Source organism: Rissa tridactyla, chromosome 7 (genome assembly GCF_028500815.1).
Source record: "Rissa tridactyla isolate bRisTri1 chromosome 7, bRisTri1.patW.cur.20221130, whole genome shotgun sequence".
In the NCBI taxonomy this organism is placed as follows: Eukaryota; Metazoa; Chordata; class Aves; order Charadriiformes; family Laridae; genus Rissa; species Rissa tridactyla.
Window position 1 is genome coordinate 49,297,307 of NC_071472.1, and position 19,331 is coordinate 49,316,637.

The following is a 19,331-nucleotide window of genomic DNA, read 5'->3' on the forward strand; positions in this document are numbered from 1 at the left end:
GCAGGCATTGCTCATTTTTGTACTGAAGAAGTGTGGATATTGAGAGAAAATTGAGCTGTTCTGTGAATTTTTCAAAATGTGTTCTGTGGTGTTTCAGACAGGTGAAAAAAGCAGGGATGATGCTTTGGAAGCCATTAAAGGAAATTTAGATGGTTTTTCTAGAGATGCTAAAATGCACCCAACACCAGCCTCACATCCAAAAAAGCCAGGTTTGTAATTTTTCTAATTTTTCTCATCTTTCAACTGAAAATAAAACTCTAATGTTTGAAATCCTCAGCAGGGGGAACTAATTCCAAGAAGTATTTTTGTTTGGTGGAACAAAGTGAGTGGATTAACTGTCTTGTAAAATAAAGTGTCATTCTAGCAACTGTTTGTGTGGTCAGGTTATGAGGGTGAAATATTAGATACCAACTTATATTAGAATTGAAATTTTTAGAATAAAGCTTAACGTGCTGTCTTTAACATGAAATAGCATGGAAAATGATAATATGTTTGTTCTCCTCTAGTCAAAGCATTAATTAATGTTTTGCAGAGTGCTTTTGAAGGCAAGAAGTGCCATACAAGTGCTAACAATGATCAAAACGTGTACTGTAACAGCTTACTTGGGTACTGTTGCCCGGGCATGGTCAAACCGAAGCCTTCTGTATTCTCAGTAATTACTGTATTTGTAACAATTACTACTGAAGATTTCCTGTGGGTTGCAGTATAGTTTGTTCTGTGTCTAGCCTGAAACAAAGCTTATCTAGACAAGTTTTTTCCTGTATAAAATGTTTATCTCTACTGTGGATTTGCTCTTTGATACTTTTGAAGTTACAGGTGGTTTCTGACAATTTTCTGTTGTCTGTAGATTTGCCCATTCTAAGTCAGTTCTGTTAAAATGGGTAACTATGCAAGGGATCAAACAGCAGATTGTCTAAATAAGTACACATTTCTTACGTGTCTTATGATATATTATTGAGCTTTTGAGGATAAAACACTCCTTTGAGGGAGAATGTCCCCCTCCTGTGCACACCCTCATTATGTCCAGTTTGAAATATTACTTCTTGATTTGTTTTGACCCAGTCTGTTTAAAACAAACAGAACACTTCCTCAACCACTGTTAGGAATCAAGTTTCAATCAAAGTGTTTACATCATAAAAACCTGGGAGAGAAGATGCATGGTTGGAAGCGGCTGCTCAGTTTTGCTTTATGTGTTTGTTACGCTGACAACAACTCTTCACATCTCTGTCAAATAATGCCTCCACTGCTGTTTCCCCTCACCCATTTGCTATGTATACCTAGTATTTGCCACTTTTCCTGCCTTTCCACCCATGAACCTTTTCCTCATCACTTTGCATTGTGTGTTCATTCCATTTTACAGATCATCCCACATCATCCCATTCTGCTGTATCTGTTTCTCACTCTGCTTTTCTCGATGATGAAGAATTTAGTGACTTTATACAAGGGCCTGTTGAAATCCCCAAACTGGTGCCTCAGTCCACCTCTCAGCCTTTCCAGCCTTTCCATTCTCCTGCTGAGGCTGGGCAACTGCTTTCAGAAAAGGCTGTGGTCCAACCTCTCCCTCCAGCCCAGACTCCAGTGTTACCCATCCTGCATGGTACAACTGGGCAGGTTCCTTGTTTTCCTACCTCTGCATCTTCACCCAATATCCATAAAACAGGTAACGCCAAAGTATTTTTTTTTTTTATTTTATTTTTACATATCACCTTCTGTCATAGAGCTACACAGAGTCTTTACTTATTTTGTTGGTTTTTTTTTCAGTCTGGCTGAAAGAAGTAATATATAGGCAATTAAGTAGAAACCTGCTGATCCGTGTAAAAAGATGACTTAAGTCCCCTTCTTCCTTACCTTAGAACTGCGCTGTAAAAGCAAGCCATGTGTGATCCAAAGATTGCTAAATATGCATATGACTGATCTTAAGTGAATTAAGTCTTGTGTGCTAGCATCTTTGTAAGTCTGTGTAGTGGAAAACGATACAGTTGAGATGGTGGTATAAAAAAAGAACTATTAGGCTAATGTGGAGCACTTGTGTGCTTCCTCTCTTGGAGGCTAAATGGATGGTGGTGAGATTAAAATGAAGAATTTTGCAGGTGTAAGTAGATACTGGACATCTCTGCTACCGATGCCTAGATGATTATGCAACGGTAATCCTAATACAGAAAATAGTTTCATGTATTCCTTCTCCTGCTTGTTGGTGTTTGTTCGTTTGTTGTGTAATGCATGGTAAGTAAAGGGCAGAATCAGGCTATAAAAGTGTTTGAACAGGGTGGTACTATTGGTCTGAACTGGGACGGATACTCATATTGATAATTCATCGGTGGTACCAGTAATGCTTTTCCTTTGAAAGTGGGGAATTGCAATCTGGGTGGTTAATAACAAAATATAAATAATTCCTCCTGCTGTTCATTCAGGCTCTTCCTTGGAGGAGAAAGTCTTAAATAATGGCTCAAATGAATCTGAACACGAGCAAATCAAACTTAAAACATCCGAAGTTGGGCACAAAGCCTCAGCTGCAAGCCAAGTTCATCCCAGTCTAACCATCAATGACTGGGATGTTGTAGGTGGACATGAAAGCGGTATCACTGCTGCAGAGGTGCACAAGGCTTCAGAACAAAACATAGCAGTTGAAGAGTGTGGTGAGCAAATGAAACATTTGACAGAATTTAAATCTAATAAGATGCTGCTTGAATGCTAACACTCTGTACGCTAATTCTGAGGCCAATCCTGCATCATTTTGCTCTGAATGCCTGCTTGAATAATGTGTCAGTACCTCCTGCTCCTTGCTAAACGTATAACAACTATGATTTTGCTCTGAACTTTTTCCACATGAATTTACTGCTGTCATCACTTTTAACATGTTTGTTTAATCAGGTCTGCTGTTTCAAAATATTCTGTCCTCTTTCATGGGAAAAAAAAATGTGCTCTCTAAAGATTATTATTATTTTTTAAAATTATTTAAGGAAACATTACTAAAGATAGTCAATGTCACGGTGGGTTTTCATGTTTTAACTTGGAGGGGATAAAATCTTGTTAGGTTAAAACTCTTAGGCATTTAATACTTCTTTCCCAAACAATTTGCCGCTTACATGCGTTATGTCTAAAACTATCTGTGCTTTAGGGATCAAAATTTCAAAAGCTGGACTAGATGAAAACTTCGAGCAAGCTTTAGTTCCAGTTTGGATTTTATTAACGCTAACTATTGACTGTTTGGTTTTGCTTTATTCCAATCAAAATAGATGCAAGGTCTCTGGTGCACCTTGGTTAGTGCTCTGATGTCGTACTCAAGGGTTACATGAAACACGGGCTCCACTTGTAGTCAAGCATGATAAAAATACTTGTAGTCCTTTGTATGATCTCGCTTTGCTGGGGGGTGAGAGGAGACGGAGAAAGGGGACAAAGCTGCTGGTCTGTAGATAATTGAATTGGACACTTTCTCAAGCAGTTATTTCTTTCCTATAAGTACCGTAACTTTTAATTAATAAACTCATGTGTTCCTCTTCTAAGTCATTGGATATGCTGCTTTCAAGTGTTTTCTTATCCAATGTATTTAAAAGACATTATTGGATGAAATTAAATGGTCTGAACGGGCATTTTTAATAAGTGGAGGGGCTTTGTAATACACAGTAAATTGCTAAAAGTGACTTTAAAGAATATACAGCATGAAATAGGAGCTGTTCATTTATTCATAGTTCAGTCAATTGCATTGTTCATTTTGTACAAATCCAACACAATCTGATGCCTCACTTAAAAAAAAAAAAAAGGGGGGGGGGGAGTGGATGGAGGCAGGACACTGCCCTTAAATGAGTGTGAGACAGAGTGAGTTTAAATACAGCCTGCAGATGAAGGTGGTGCTGGAAGTAGTTATGTAGAGTAACAATAGCTAAGCATAGTTCCAAATGTTAAGAGTGCTTTGAAGGATGAGCTGAAGTACTTTGTGAGGAACAGAAGTAGTTTAGTTGTGACAATGCTGAAAAATGGCAGACCCTTGTCATCTAGATATTATCAAAATTTTGAGTAGGACTCTCCTATCTATCAACTAAATATGGCTGAGAATTCCTTTTCACTTCTCATATTATTTGATTTTTAAGGGGCTGGATTTTATCAGAGGGATTCAAGGGTGAGATGCAAGAATTGGGAGGATGCAGAAGCGTATGGAAAGGTGGTTAAAGCTGGAGAGCAATGAGACTGGAGGAAGTAGCAAATTTATTTCACTCGACTGGTGAAATGGAAGGAATTGCTTATATTAAAATGTGCTTGGAGTTGTGAGATGATTAGAAATCAGACTGCAGTCAGGAGACAATCCGTGTGGAAGATGAGGAGATGCAAGGGCACTGGGAAAGACAATGAAATCTGAAATGATTCTGATTTTTGTCAGCATTGCATCCAAGCCAAGCATAAAACTTGCTTACGGAGACTAGATAGGAAGTAAAACCATGAGACTGAGGGGAAGAGTCCACACAGTGGAGAGGAAATAACCAATTTGGAGGGAGTAAAGTGTGGCAGATCGCGTCATGAAGGCGGCTGTGATGTCTTCTGGATCTCAAGACTAGAAGCAGTGGGGCCAGGGTTTCATGTTTGGGATCGTGGGTTGGGATCTTGCTGAGATTCAGTCCAATAGGTTGTGGACTTCCCTGATAAAGATGTTCTAGTGGAACATTGTGGTTCTTACGGTAGGTATGAATTTATTTATTCCGCAAGTAGCCTGAATAGCATATAGTTGATGGGGAGACTAAATTTGATATGGCACAGAAATGCTGCTATGAAGGTTTAAGAGACAAAAAGACGAGCTTCTGTACAACTAGAAATTAAGAGGGAAGCAAATGAGGAGCCTCCTTTTTTCATTATGTATATAACTATATTCTTGCTGTTACTGCCAAATCATTCTACTTACATTGAAATGCATATTCCTGCAGTCGCTGTTTTTCCTCTGAGCACAGTAATTCCGATCTGAAATCTTTGCCTGAAATGCTAAATGAGACTGACCAACTGCGATCTGGTGTCTGAGATCTTTACACTCTGAACCTGTATATCCTAATACAACTGTCTGTCTTTTTCTTCCTGAATGGGATATGTTTAGGAGTTGGAGTATTCCCTTCACAGGACCCAATTCAGCAAATGATGCCTCCTTGGATTTACAACGATAGCTTGGTCCCAGGTAAAAAAGAAAGTGGGCAGTGTACGGTGTGAATGTACATGTGCTTACATTGCCATTTATCGATTGAAGTATTATTCTTTGGTCATCAAATGAATGTATCTTTGATACATTATATGTATCAAAGCCACTCATATGGTGGCTTTATATTTGAAGAAGTATGGATTTTATTCAAGCGTGTTAAATGTTTAATCTAGAATTTGTTATGACAGAAGATTATGCTAGTAGAGGTTGCATTGATGATAATACTGCTTTCATGGGTAGTCTGTTTTTTGGCATGTCTTGTAATTAAGCAGGCTCGTTTCTTAAGGCTATTTATCTTATATATGCAAATAACATAGTAAATAGAAAATGAGATGCTGTAATAAATATTGATTACCCTGAGGTTTAAATACATAAAGCTGTTGTAACTATCTTTTTATATAGATTATCCTGCAATTTTTTTAATGAAACATGTTTTGAAATAGAGCCCTAACCGTATTTTTTATAAAATACTTCGTTACTTGTTTTAAACCTGCCTGTAAAGACCATCCGATAGCACATTTAGATGAAAACATGATGATAAATACGATGCCGGAATGCTGTTGGTTTACCTTACACTTTGAGTGGTACTAACTGGATATAATGTTGAGTTTGCGACAAAATAGAAAAGCGATCTTAAATTCACTTGAGAACAGCAGTTGCCACTGTCTAATACTGACTCCCTTTTAACAGAGTTGTATAAGAAAATTTTAGAAACCACTTTGACTCCTACTGGAATAGATACAGCTAAACTCTATCCCATCCTGATGTCGTCTGGATTGCCCAGAGAGACTCTTGGGCAAATCTGGGCTTTAGCCAACCGCACTACTCCTGGGAAGCTCACAAAAGAAGAGCTCTACGCTGTCCTGGCTATGATAGCAGTAACTCAGGTATGACTAGCGCTTTGGAGATTAGTGCAAAAAGGCTTCACTAATCTGCCATGATTACGTGTTGGCACAAGTGGCTGGTATACCACACCTGTAGTAAAATACTATGTCTGTTGAAATCCAGAGAGGAAACTCCCCTTGTAACTTCAGTGGGATTATAATTTCATCCCCTGCATTTACATTTCAGTTACTCCTTTCTTTAGTGTCAGTTCAAGATAGTTCTTAGCTGTGCCTACCAAACACATGGATATGCATTTCTAGTAGAAAATACTGGCTGATTTTCTTCTGTTGTATACACATCTGTTTTCCTCAAACTATATGGTCCTTGTATGCCCTTAGTCTGAACCAGTGGAGTGTGAATTTTAGGCTTCCATTATTTGTCAGCGTAGTGTCATCTCTTAGCAGTTTATTTCTAAATACCACCCCTGTATGAAAAATTAAGGTATCTTGAGCAGTGAAGATCAAAGCTGAGTTACCTTGTGGGGGTGGCGTGCAGGAAAGATGATATAGCACCCACGAGGTTCAGCATAGCTTTTGCCAGCGCTTACTTGATTGGTTTACTAGAAGCCGAACAAGAATGCTGTCGAATGCTGTCAAATGCCTCTGCCCACTCAGACAGGTACATTACCCTCTGTGTAACTCCAGCTGTCAGGGTGTTGAATACCATTCACTTACACAGGCTCTTGATAGTGGGTTTTGCTTTGGAGGGTTTACTTGAAGCTTGACCAGTACCCTGCTCTTTCATGATGTCAATAATACAAGCTAGAAACTGGAATTGAGAATGCAGTTTGCCTTTTTGTTGACATGTACACGTGTATGGTTCTCTTTGCTTTTCTGCCTTTGCAGAGAGGAATACCTGCAGTGAGTCCTGAAGTATTAAACCAGTTTCCAGCAGCCCCCGTTCCTACTTTAACTGGATTTCCAATGCCGCTGCCTGTGACAGTGAGCCAGCCACCCCTGCTGCCCTCCACGCCGCCGGTCTCCATGCCTCTCAGCATCGGGCCGGCTGTGATGGGAATGAGCATCACGGCACCGGCGGGCGGAGCTGCAGCACAGCCTTCAGCAGGATTCGTGCCAGCCTACCCGCCCAGCCAGGTCAGCTCGCTCTTCTGCTCTTCTTGCCTGGGAAAGCTCCCTTGTCCTGGAAAGAGAATTAGCCTGACTCTTTCAGAGCTATGTAGTGACAACAGACTTTAAGTAAAAAGCAAAAAATGGAGTTGAAATCTAGCACATGACATCAGAAAACATGAAGTCATGCCACTAAGGATCTTCTTTTATTTTTCCATTTTTTTCTAGTGGCATTAGAAGAGGTACAAAGCATTCTCTGTTACAGACTAATTGCATTGCAAGAGGATTTTACTTGTTGTTAGGATTTTATAATACACCTAAAATGGAATTTTATATTAAACTACGTAATAGAGTCTCGTAGCTGGTAAAATAATTCAGAGTTTTCATGAGAAGCCGAGAACTATGAAAACCTTTGATTTACAACACTAAATCATGTAGGGGATAAAATTTTGGTGTTTGCAAATATGGTCCATTCTTCTTCAGAAAATATTTCTTCTGATGCTTTTGCTGTGTGTATTGATTTAAAATTACTGATAGATTTAAATTATTAATATTTGTCCTGTATTAAAAGATTACATGGCTCTAATCAATAATACATTTAACATGAAAGGACTTGAGAGTTCCCTGTTCACCTGTTCTTCATGCATACTACTTCTAATCCTGCACACCTTGTGTTTTGAGTTGAGTGAGGTGCAGGTGAAGTAGTATGACCATGCTGATTTTTGCATGCTAATGTTGAAAGGTTTTTTCCTTCTTTTGCTGTTTTTTTTTTTTTTTTTTTTTCTCCTGAGTTGATCACACTGCTCTGAACTGCTCTCATGCTATATGACAATTTGAAAAGGCAACAATATGGCAATTAACATGTTGTTTGTAATTCAGGTAGTAAAACCAGAAGATGATGACTTCCAGGAGTTTCAAGATGCTTCAAAGTCTGGCTCACTAGATGACTCTTTCGCTGATTTCCAAGGGGATGTAGCTGCCTCCTCCAAAGCAGCCAGTTCACAGCACAGGAGCAGGTAGTAGATCTTTGATTTCCACCCCTTCAGTATTTTAGAACTCTTTAAGAAATGAAATATTTTCCTCTTTTGTGGGTAGCTTTCTCGCCTGTAATTTTCTTCTGTCACCTGACTTCTACTCTGACAGCTTCTTTTGAAGGTTGTTACAACTACAATTAGGCTTTCTGAATCAAAAATGACATTTGATGTGCCATAGGTGGTTGGCCGTTCTTTAGCATCTAGTCATCATGCTGAGGTAAATTGCGTTTACAAGGTATGGGGATAGGTTTTTAAGTGTTTATACTACTGCACAGGCAATTGAAAGTTACTTCATACTGTGTGTTCTGGCGAAAATCTTGCATAAAGCTATTCAGAAAAAATACCCTGGAACAGAGGAGTTCTGCGTTGAGTGCTGTGCGCTTCCATTAAAAGTATCACCCCATGTTTGTTGGAGCTGATGGAAATGGTTTGCTGACATCAAGGTCTTTCTTTGGGCCCTGAATATGGACCCCAAAACTCATGCAAAGAGCACAACATCACTCTTAAATGACCGAGAACTCCAGTGGACAGGGTTTTTGTTATTTCTGTCGTTTCTCTGGCCAGTGCTTAAACTTTTGATAACTGACTCTAAATCTCAATTGACATCTCATTCAGACTTCAGCAATCTTGGCTTTTCCTTTGGGAGACTGCCAAAATGTAATTCTGGATCAGGCAAATTTTGTATAACAAAATAAGTAAGCATGTTTACTCCCTTTGAGAGTTTACAATTAATCCTTCAAAGTCCTGTGATTACAAAATTTCAGCGTTGTTTCCTTCTCCTGCACATGGCAAACTTCTGTGTACCTCCCTGGTGTCTAATTGCAGACGTACACATTTTCTGTGTATTGAACCGACTGTTCTTAGTTGCAAATAGAACTAGCACTTTCCAGGTAAGCGGTGATTACCAGTGGCTTCCTCACCAGTGACATCAAATGAGGATACTAAAACAAATTGTTCCGTTACACTGTGCCTAATGGCATTCTATGTAAGCAGTTTAATTTTGCTGTCAGTTAATGCCACGTGTATCTGAAGATGCTCTATTTTAAGTATATTTCTATTAGACATCATTTTGCAATTAAAGCTATTGTTACTGAAAGTTTTAATAGAAGCATTGTTTGTAAATTCCACAATGGGAAATAGGGGATCATAAAAAATAAATAAATTTAAAACCAGTGTTTCTTTTTCACTGGAGCAGTTCTCTTTATTCAGTTGTAAAAGCGTTCAGTTTTGAACAGAATGTTACAATGAGCCATAATCTAATTGCTTATGGAGCTTTATTTAAAAAAAAGCCATCTGTAGAGTACAGCTGATTAACCATTACATTTGCCGAGGCTGCATATCTAATAGCCTGTTTTGCAGTGATGTGACATTTAATTATGTTACCATAAGCTATATTTTTTGAGATCGCCCTGTCTGTCTGCAAGCATCACAGACCATCATTAGCACGTGTGTGCAAGTGCTAGGTTTGTGTGTTGCTTGTAGGCTGCTGATAAGGAGATTTAAATGGCTCTGGAAAGATTCTTGCTTCAGGCCAAAGAAAGCCATAGAAATTCATTCACGTTTTCAATGTGCATAGTATTGAATGACATAAACTAGAGGTAAAATGCATTATTCATATGTAAAGGATGTTGTTCTCTAGAGCTGCCAAGGTCTGATAAGGGGGCTTGTGTGGAGGGCAAGCAAAGCTCTCGTGAAACGTCTTTTAAATCTTACAGCAGTTGCTAACATGGTGTTAGGTTATTACGGCAGGTTTACTATATAGAGTGTGTTTATGTGCAAAAAGATTTGCTTGCGTAACTGTGGCCTCATCCTTATTTCGCTGATTAGCTAGCTACCTGAACTCGCTGATCTGCACCGACTGAAATTCAAAGTTATCCTTTCCTTCCTTTTGAACAGTGGTTCCACTTTATTCTCTTAATTTTGCAATATGTAATGAAATATAACCAAAAGTAGATAAGATGAAAGTATGGAGCTGGCAAAATCTCATGCGGTTTTAGCTCTTTACAGTATCTAGTCCTATCAGCAAGAATTGTCCTTGCGTTGCCCTGGGCGAAGTGATTAATTAAACAGCAGTGATTCCTGTGTGCTTATTCTCTCCCGGGCTAAGAATTCCCGTGGTGTAAAGTTCACGTGTTTTGTTCATGTTTTGGTACAAATTAAAATCAAGAAGGGTGAAAACTGACTTCTGGCCTAAAGATATGCAATTAGGTGAGATAAAGTGCAAATTCACCCATCAGTTACCCAGCTGCCTGTTTACATTCTCTTATTCTTAACAGATATTGAGGTAGTTTAATCAGGTTCTTGATTAAGAACTCTTTAGGGTACAAGCTTAGGTTTAGTGATCCAAATTGTGTAGTCATAATAAGAGGCTCCTCCAGATAAAACCTGGAAACGCAGATCTCTTACGGTTAAATTAAGGAACTTTGCTTTTATCTCTTTTTGTTTTTAGTGTTCCTTCTTTACTAATGCCACTGCCAGGTAATAAGACGCTCACGTCAGCTGATAAGTATGCTGTGTTTAAAGGAATTGCAGCTGAGAAGCCTTCTGAAAGTACAGCTACTTTTGGAGGTAAAGGCAAAAATATGCAACCACTTTGAGAAATTTATTGCAATATTTCATATATCTTGGTTTTAGCACTGGTAAAATGTTAATATAAAAAAAATCAGAGAAGTTATGCCGCTATAAAATTTAGGAAAGAAGTTCCTAACATCTTTATGTAAATTTATTTCTTCTCTCATGTTCTCTAGATTGTGGAGACAAGTATAGTGCTTTCCGTGAGTTAGAGCAACCATCAGAGAGCAAATACTTAGGTAAGCAGTGGGTTTTTTTGGAACGGTTTTAATATGCTTTCATGATTATTATTTTATTTTTTTTTTTTAGCAATTGTCCATGAGCTGCAGAATTTCCATTGCTAGAATTCTAGAAGAATAGTGCTTCTGCTCTAAACAACTTAGCAGGAAGTATCCTGAAAAAACAGTGCAATATACTATTGGAACAATCTACAAATTGTACTTCTAGAAGATTGGCATCTCTTTTGGATGCTTCTGAGTTTTATTTTAAAATAACAATATGGTAGGAATTTGTTCATTTTAAGTATGGAATCGTGTATTCTTAGAAGACAGAATAAGATGCTTCTGGACAAAATGCAGCTTATTTCTATTGTTAGGGCAGAATTTAAACTTTTCATGGTCTCTGGTGCTCTAAGAATAAATCTGATCACTTATTTTGAATTTTGTGTTTAATTGTTTTTGATTGGGAAAAATAAAACCTAGATGGCATCTGAGGCGCAACATCTGTGTAATTACAAAAGCAGAGTCTCCCTAAGCCGTTTCCAGAACTATCTGTGTCTAACTCATTTATGTGATATAAGTGGTAACCAGTAGACAGATCAGAAAATGAACATATTACTAACTTAACCTGACTTCCACAGAGTTATGTTATACCCAGCATTTTGTTTCATTATTAGAAAACAACTTTAGATTCTAGACTTGAGTTCACTCCTACTCCTCCTTTTTCAAAGATGGAACTCTTTTTTTCAGACACTGAGTTTCTGAAACTTCTGTAAAGTTTTGTGAGGTTCTTATGCTCATTACCTCTTCAGGGTTAAATGCATGCAATGAAATGAAATAACATTTTATCTTTTGCCATACGTGTTCTAAAATATAGAAAATTTCTGTATTTGCCTGCTATCCAGGTCTGACCTCTCTTAACCCTTTCACCAGCTGCTTACATTTCTAACGGAAAAGTTTGCAATTCATCAGTAAGTTTAGTTTGCTGTGATGTTTTAGGTTTGATCGTGGAATAGCAATTTCATGAATATTGGTATTGTTGCTGGGCGAAGTGAATTGATTTGGAGGGGAGGGAGAATGGAAGGATATGTTAGGTATTGTCGTGGTCCTTTACTACCACTATAAAGAATATTCTTTTAAATCTTGGTTTATCTAATTTAAAGTATGACGCTGTGTGCTATCTTAAGAATTAAATGTTAATGGTGTACTTCTAAAATAGAACGAAATCTGTATATTGGACACTTGTCTTGAAGTACGCATCAATACTTTAAATTTACAAGTAGCCTAAGTATGTACATGCTGGTGAATGGGTTAAACTAAACATTTTTCATGTTCAAAAGAAATTGCTTTATAAAAAAAAAAATAATTGTGTATGAACAAGAAGAAACTTGTAAAATTAGTACACCAAAATATTTAATGTAAATTCAATGAAAACATTCTTACCTAATGGCTAATCAGTTTTAAATTATAATCCTTACATAGTACTATCTTATATTCAGTATGTAGTTAGACTAGAGATTGGCACATTTTATGATTAATCGTGCTGAGTTTCATGTGAAACTCGGTCTCCAAGCCTGCTAGTAAAACTGTAATCAGCCTCAGCAGAAGTCAGAAGATGCTGGAGTTACGTTGCGTTTACTGAAGTTCTGATCACTTAACGCTAGAGTATGTTTAGGTGGACCTGGCAGAAGGAAAACACGATAGATTAAAATGAGAGCTTAAAAATGTTCTAAACCAACACATTAGGATCACTGCCTTGCATTCCTCTTTGTTTGAAGCTTTGTCTCTTGCCCCCGGTGGGTTCCCCATTATGCCCAGTTGGATAGACTTGTTGGCTGGCTACCTTCTTTTAACTGAGCTTTGTTCAAAATGCCTTCAGCCACCAGGCAAGTCTGGCTGGTGTCTCCTGTGTTCCCCTGTTGGCTTACCAGCAGGGCTGCTTTTGTCTCAGCCCTGTGCTGATGCCCCAGGAAGAAACTGCATTTGGGAAATATTTTGAAGGGAGGGAGGGGGAGAATTGCTTCAGTAAGAAGCCAAATACTTTATTGGGATAAGCGAAATTCAAGATTACATTTATTGCTTAGCAAATACGGGAAGGATGAGGTGGGAAAAAGAATGGAAGCTGAATGAGACAGTACTGATCACCTTTTGCATCAGTCATGGTGTGTTTTGATATTAACTCAGTGCAAAGGGAATTGAATATGACTTTGAGGCTATTTGAGAGACTTAAGTGTTTGCTGGAATGAATATTAGAATCGCTGACCTTGAAACTTGTGTGGTTCATAGAAGTTGAGTTTGCAGTTCTACGTGCATCCTGAGGTCTTAATTTAAATAGTTTGCATAAAACCTTCTGACACTGCATGAAATACTTTGCTTGCTTGCATGGTGTGAGTATGATGTATTTGTTATCACTGCAGTGTCTTCTTATTGTTTTTTCCTTGTTTTTATTCTCAGGAGATAACCTTGCAGAATTCAAGCCTGCAGGAACCGATGATGGTTTCACAGATTTTAAAACCGCTGATAGTATCTCACCATTAGAGCCACCTACGAAAGATAAAACTTTCCCCACATCCTTCCCTTCTCTGCCCGTTCAGTCAAAACAGCAAACACAAGCAAAGACCTCTTTGAATCTAGCAGACTTGGATCTCTTTTCCTCTACTGGAGAAAACAAGCAGCCATCCTTTCCACCTGCATTCAATACATCAAAATCGGGCTCCTTTCCTCCACCACCCCTTCCATCTGCCCAACCAGCACCCAGCAAAAGTTCAAGCTTAGCTGATGAGTTTGGAGACTTCAACCTTTTTGGGGAGTTTTCTAATTGCGCATCAGCTGGTGGACAAGATGACTTTGCAGATTTTATGGCTTTCAACAATAGCAGTGGATTTTCCGAACAAAAACCAGATGACAAATACAATGCGCTTAAGCTAGAGGCTGGTCCCGTTCCTCAGTCTGGCTCGTCTGTCAGCACGGTGAAAAGTGGGCAGAGCTCTGCCACCGCTGCTACGCCCACCAAGTACGATATCTTCAAACAGCTTTCTCTGGAAGGCTCTGGAGCAGGCTTTGAGGAGGCCAAGGACAACACGCTTTCTTCAGTGAAGAGCGATGATGATTTTGCCGACTTTCACTCTAACAAGTTTTCTTCCACGTGCAACAGCGTGGATAAGTCTCTGGTGGACAAAGTTGCAGCTTTCAAGCAGGCCAAAGAAGACTCTGCTTCGGTGAAGTCTCTGGATCTCCCTTCTATTGGTGGCAGCAGTGTTGGCAAGGAGGATTCTGAAGACGCGTTGTCTGTTCAGTTTGACATGAAACTGGCTGATGTGGGAGGAGATCTTAAGCATGTCATGTCTGATAGCTCTTTGGATTTGCCAACAGTTAGTGGCCAACATCCACCAGCAGCAGGTGAGGAACTGGTTAGATTGCTCTGGTAATGTAGGTGATGGGAGATTTCGGTGTTGTTCTGTGTGCTAAATTACAGTATTATGCACTAGTCTTTCAATAGTGAAAGACTTCTAAATCCCTGCAGCCGCTAGCCAACAGCCCCTTAGTAGGGCAGTGTTTATTTTTTGTCTTAGATGACTATAAATAGATTGAACAGTTTGAACTCCATGCCAGTTTATTTTTGAGATTTGACAACATCATATTACTGGTACCTGTTAGCTATTGTCACTTAAGGGATTCGAGTGGAAAACTTTCTAATGCAAACAATGTCATTCCATTTATATTAGCAAGATGAATGGCAGAGTCTCACTATAATCTCTTGGTTTCAACAAAGCATTTGGCTTGGGGATTTAACCCGCTCTGCGCTTCTAAAAGGGTAGGCAGAACACTAATTTGTGCTGTTAATGAAAAGCTGTCTAATCAACAGTACTAGTATATTCCCGTTACGGTGGGGCTTAATCTGTGTAGCTAGTATATTGCAGGACTGCGAGTAGAAGTGTTGCATAAACTTTTTAGAGTTAAAACCCGCGTTGGAATAATTGTGCAAAGGGCTGTTAATGCTAGTTTTGTAATTGGTAGCTCTTGGCCCTAAATTTAAAACCACAGGACTTTATCAGGTTTTCACCTTCTTTAATTTCCCTTTATGAAAGTACTCCTGAGAGAGTGAATTGACCATCTCCGATCTGATCGCATATCATACAACAAATTTCCCAAGTGTCCTGCTTTTTCTTTTCATATGTACATAGGAAGATAAGATGTAGTTAATGCTCTGTGGCCTTCAATAATACGGGAACTGTTACTGTGTTCGAGCGACAAGTATTACGCAGTCAAAGGCTTTTCTGAACAGGGGGGAGCACACAAACTGCAAATGTAAAAGCTGTTACTGCAAGAATTGGTTATTTCCATATGAAATATTTCTTCCAGTTTTGCAGATATGGGTAGAGAAAATACACAGTACTGTAATTTTGCATTATATGATATTTTTAAGTAGGGGAGAGAATTGAGTTGGCAACTTTGACATGGAAAATACTCTATAACAGGGTACAAAATATCAGGAATAATTTATTAGCAAAGACATTTAATTTTCATATTACTGCTTGGTAAAATTCCAAGTTGAGTGAGCTTTCAAAAACGTAGCACCTACAGTGTATTCTTGAATGTTTACTTTGGTTTTGAAAGCAATTTTTCCTAATATTTTTCTAGCCTCTTTTGGTGGTAGTTTGACTTATGTAGCTCTTCTACAGGATGTGAGCTTTTGCCACAGCAATCAGTGATTAATAATTGCCATTTGTGGCAGGAAAGACTTTTTTGGTTTGTTTAAAGGGGTTAGCTGATCATATGCTTGTTGCTAAACTTTTGAACTCTGAAGTATTAATTAGAAGCTATTTTTATTAAACAAGTCTGTATTCTCCTATGGTGCCAAGCTAGATGTTTTTCCACAGGGAGAGTTTAACTCCATTGAACTCAGTTTGGATGTCGTTGCAGAGTGTGCTCTGGACGATCTGTTACGAGTACTTCTCTGCTCATGTGTTCCCATATGTACGTTTGATGCATTTCAGGCTATGAACTGTTGGTGTTCAAGTCCTTTTTTTTTTTTTTTTTTTTCGGTTTACATAACTTAAAAAGCAGATTTATCTTTTTTCCCTCTTAATCTTCTTCGATCTGTAAATCTAATGTCCAAAAGGGACAGTATCCCTTTGTCATCCTCACTGGTGAGCAATGGGAGACCAGTCACGGGGAGCCGTATGTTTGCACACACCATGTAACGTCTCCAGTGAAACAGCAGCTGGACAGAGGTGCTGATAAATGATTTGACTTTTCTGACATACCCATACAGAGGTCTTTATCCTTTGGCTATGGAGATTTCACGTTGCGTAGCTTCCAGGTATGGGCAGGTAGGTTGCTTACGCTGGAAATCAGAAAGAAATCATGACGTTGCTTCCCGTACGACAGACTTTGGTCTCTGAGGGAAGAAAGGTTTTGAGTTTTGCTCTCTCCAAAGGGGATACTGTCTCTTTAAACTTTGCTATAGTTCTTTGTGTGGAAGGTAGATTATACTAATGTTGCCTGATTTCTCTTGCATTTACTTCGTATAACCCTTTGAGCACTGGCTGCATGCTGTTAGTTTCAACCAGGCTGCTTCTTTTAAACCAAATTTACGTTTTACTCCAAAGCATTTTAATTAGCACCTAGTCATGTTATATGAACCTAATTTGGTCTGTGTCCTGCCAAACGTCGCAGCGAGGGCGAACCCTCACCCGGGTGTTCTCAAAGGGTTATCCATTTGCTGCACTTGCGAATCTGTAAAGTACCTTTTTCTTTGGCATTATTGGAGATCTCTGTATATTTTAATCAACTTCAGGTTTTTTGCTGCTTTTCTAATGTCTAATTTCAACTAAACATTTCCTGTGTGAATGTGCCTTCTCAGATCTGCTTTGATATCTCTCTTCTGCAAGTATTGACCTGCATGCTTTATTCTGATAACGCCCTTACGAGCTCCTATGTATCACTATCTTTTGTGATCTGTAAGTCCTGCTGTGTTAATAAATATTATCTTGGCATATTTTGAAAATGTGGGGATGTGTGTGATTTGTTGCAAACCAGCAATGTATTTCTTTTTCCTGAAAAATACAAAGTTTAAAGTTATAGTATCCCCTTAAGCTGGCGGGTGCCTTTGGTGTGGGTGAGCTTCTTTCTCCTCTTCCAACGCTTTGACCTCGCTCCCTGTGCGCTTCTGCAACTTTACAGATCAGGCTAAACAATATTTTTTTTAAAAGAGCAGTTTGTGAGAGGGATTTTATTCGAGGAGATGTGTGGATGTCAGGGTTGTTTCTGTGAGTTGGTTTTGTGGGTATGGTGGCAGTTCAGACTGAAGACAGACATAATGTCTTCTCTGTCCCGTTGTCTCCTCATCTGGATTTCCCTGCTGCCAGCCGCGGTCATGGTATACCTTTGTGAAGGGGCCCTGCTGGAAAATGTGTTGCTATCTAGGCCTTTATGAGTAGGAGCCCATTAAACTATATTCTGATATTTATTTAGCTCATCTAGAGTGAGTTAATTGGTGCCCCACGGTAAAGGGCCCTGTTTCCTTTTTCTGTTTGGGAACTCCTGGCTTAGTAAATGTTGAAGCTTTCAAACACGTGTCACATAATTAACGTCACTTCGAATTCCTCCAAATCCCAGGCCACTAACAGTTTGGGATTAACGTCAAATTAGCAGACAAGCTAAAAATAATTGAGATGTGGAATAAAGTTAAAGCATTGCACTGGCCCAAACTGGGTTTTTGTAGTTCTTTGCCGCAAGAGCAAAAACCAGACCAGAAACCAGAATGTGTTTTCTCTTCTTTACACTTCTTGAGAGATTTTAAAAGGGGAAAAAAAAAAACCACAAACAAAAAAACCCACCCCTTTTTCATTCTGGAGAAGCAGTAGGTTATGCCTAGCCCTAAAGCTTTTCAAACTGAAGTCTTGAACACAAACCTGAGGGACTTAATTCCGCAGGGCTTGTGCTATTAGTATTTGTTCAGTTAATCATACCTGGAGGAGCGAGAATAATGTTCATGACTCTCTTCTTTATTACATTTTTTGTCCAGACTTGACAGTCAGATTCACTCACTTGCTCTCATTTAGCAGAATTCTGCAAATAGAAGAGTTTAACAACACTTATTTACTCTGTGAAGGTCTCTAACGGTGGAGGGTGTGTATTTTCTGAGCGCTCTCCGAGCCCAGCCAAAGGGTGCAGAGACAGGGCTGCAGTCAGCTGGCTCCACTTCCAACGCACGCTCAGGGGGCCTTTATTCTGCTGTGAAACGTTATTTATCATTATCATTAAAAAATAATTAGCGAATTCTTTAATTCCCCAAGGTTTGAAGGCTTTTCTCTCCTTTTTCCTTCATTTTAATTTATCTTACAGTCATCGTTCCTGATGGTTTGCACCTTAGCCGTGCTAGGTACTGCCATTCTTTAGCGAAAGTAAATTGGAGTAACTCCCTTATCGTTAGCGCTGTGCCAGGCTTCACCGGCTGAGAAATGGCCTTTGAATGTTTCTGATTGCTGACAGGTACAACACAGAGAGCAGCAGTATGTACAAGCCTCTGTATTCTTCCAGTTTCCAACTTTATCGGGTGAAGCCCCACTGGAAGCGGTAAGGAGGGGGGTGCCTGTCCCCGACCAGTCTCCGGACTTGGTCCTCAGGCTGCTGGTGATGCTCCCAGTGCAAGAGCTCTGGGGTTGATGCTGTTCCCGCTAGGAACAGAACTTGCTACCACCTGCACTACCCTGACAATGACAAAGTGACACAAGAGTTATATTTATTCATCAGAATTTAATACAAATTGAAATATAAAAACTTCAAAGTCTCCTATGCTGGTTAAAAACACTAAATATATTATAATCTTCTGAATTGTCTTTTTCAGTTTTCTTTAGAATATCACTAAGGCTGTCAAGGGTTTTCCTTAAATGATTAAACCGTTGACATTGAAGGCTCCAGCTTGTAAATTGCCTCCAGCCATAACTTAATCCTTGGTAGTTGAAATGAGTTGTTATACTTGGCTGAAATGAAGGATGTCAAGTTTTCCTGTAGATGAGATAACACTGGGAAAACAGTGTTCTAACTGTATTTCACCCTCCGTCAGTATTCCGTAGGTGCCTTGGCAGCTACAGCTCTGCCTCCCCAGCGGCGGCGTGGCTGGCTTGTGTAGCTGTAGCTGTCCCCAGGTGAGGAGCAGGCAGGCTGGACTGTGGCTTTGGGAGTTCAAAAGGGTTGGGAAGTAAATGGTAAATATTTCAAACCTTTTGCTTTGGAGGAAATACAAATTGGGGTTTTGTTTCTAAAGCTTTCGGAAACTTAACTGCGCTCCAGCATGACTCTGTGAAGATCACTTTTTCCATTCTTGGTCCACTAGAAAATATTTTTAAGGGGAAAAAAATGTGGTTACGTGATA

The 19,331-nt window shown here is 39.2% G+C and overlaps 1 protein-coding gene across 3 annotated transcripts in view; it reads left to right on the plus strand.

The window, feature by feature from the left end:
• Nucleotides 1-19,331, plus strand: part of SYNRG (synergin gamma) — a 45,190-nt gene that overhangs the window by 9,377 nt on the left and 16,482 nt on the right. For 2 of the 3 annotated variants that reach the window (XM_054209236.1, XM_054209237.1), the window contains exons 6-15: nt 98-209; nt 1,361-1,660; nt 2,412-2,636; nt 5,078-5,155; nt 5,867-6,063; nt 6,907-7,155; nt 8,008-8,144; nt 10,612-10,730; nt 10,910-10,972; nt 13,406-14,350. In XM_054209236.1, coding sequence (XP_054065211.1) covers nt 98-209; nt 1,361-1,660; nt 2,412-2,636; nt 5,078-5,155; nt 5,867-6,063; nt 6,907-7,155; nt 8,008-8,144; nt 10,612-10,730; nt 10,910-10,972; nt 13,406-14,350 — 2,425 coding nt within the window. The remainder of the gene's footprint in view (nt 1-97; nt 210-1,360; nt 1,661-2,411; nt 2,637-5,077; nt 5,156-5,866; nt 6,064-6,906; nt 7,156-8,007; nt 8,145-10,611; nt 10,731-10,909; nt 10,973-13,405; nt 14,351-19,331) is intronic. The other variant, XM_054209238.1, reaches the window with a different exon arrangement.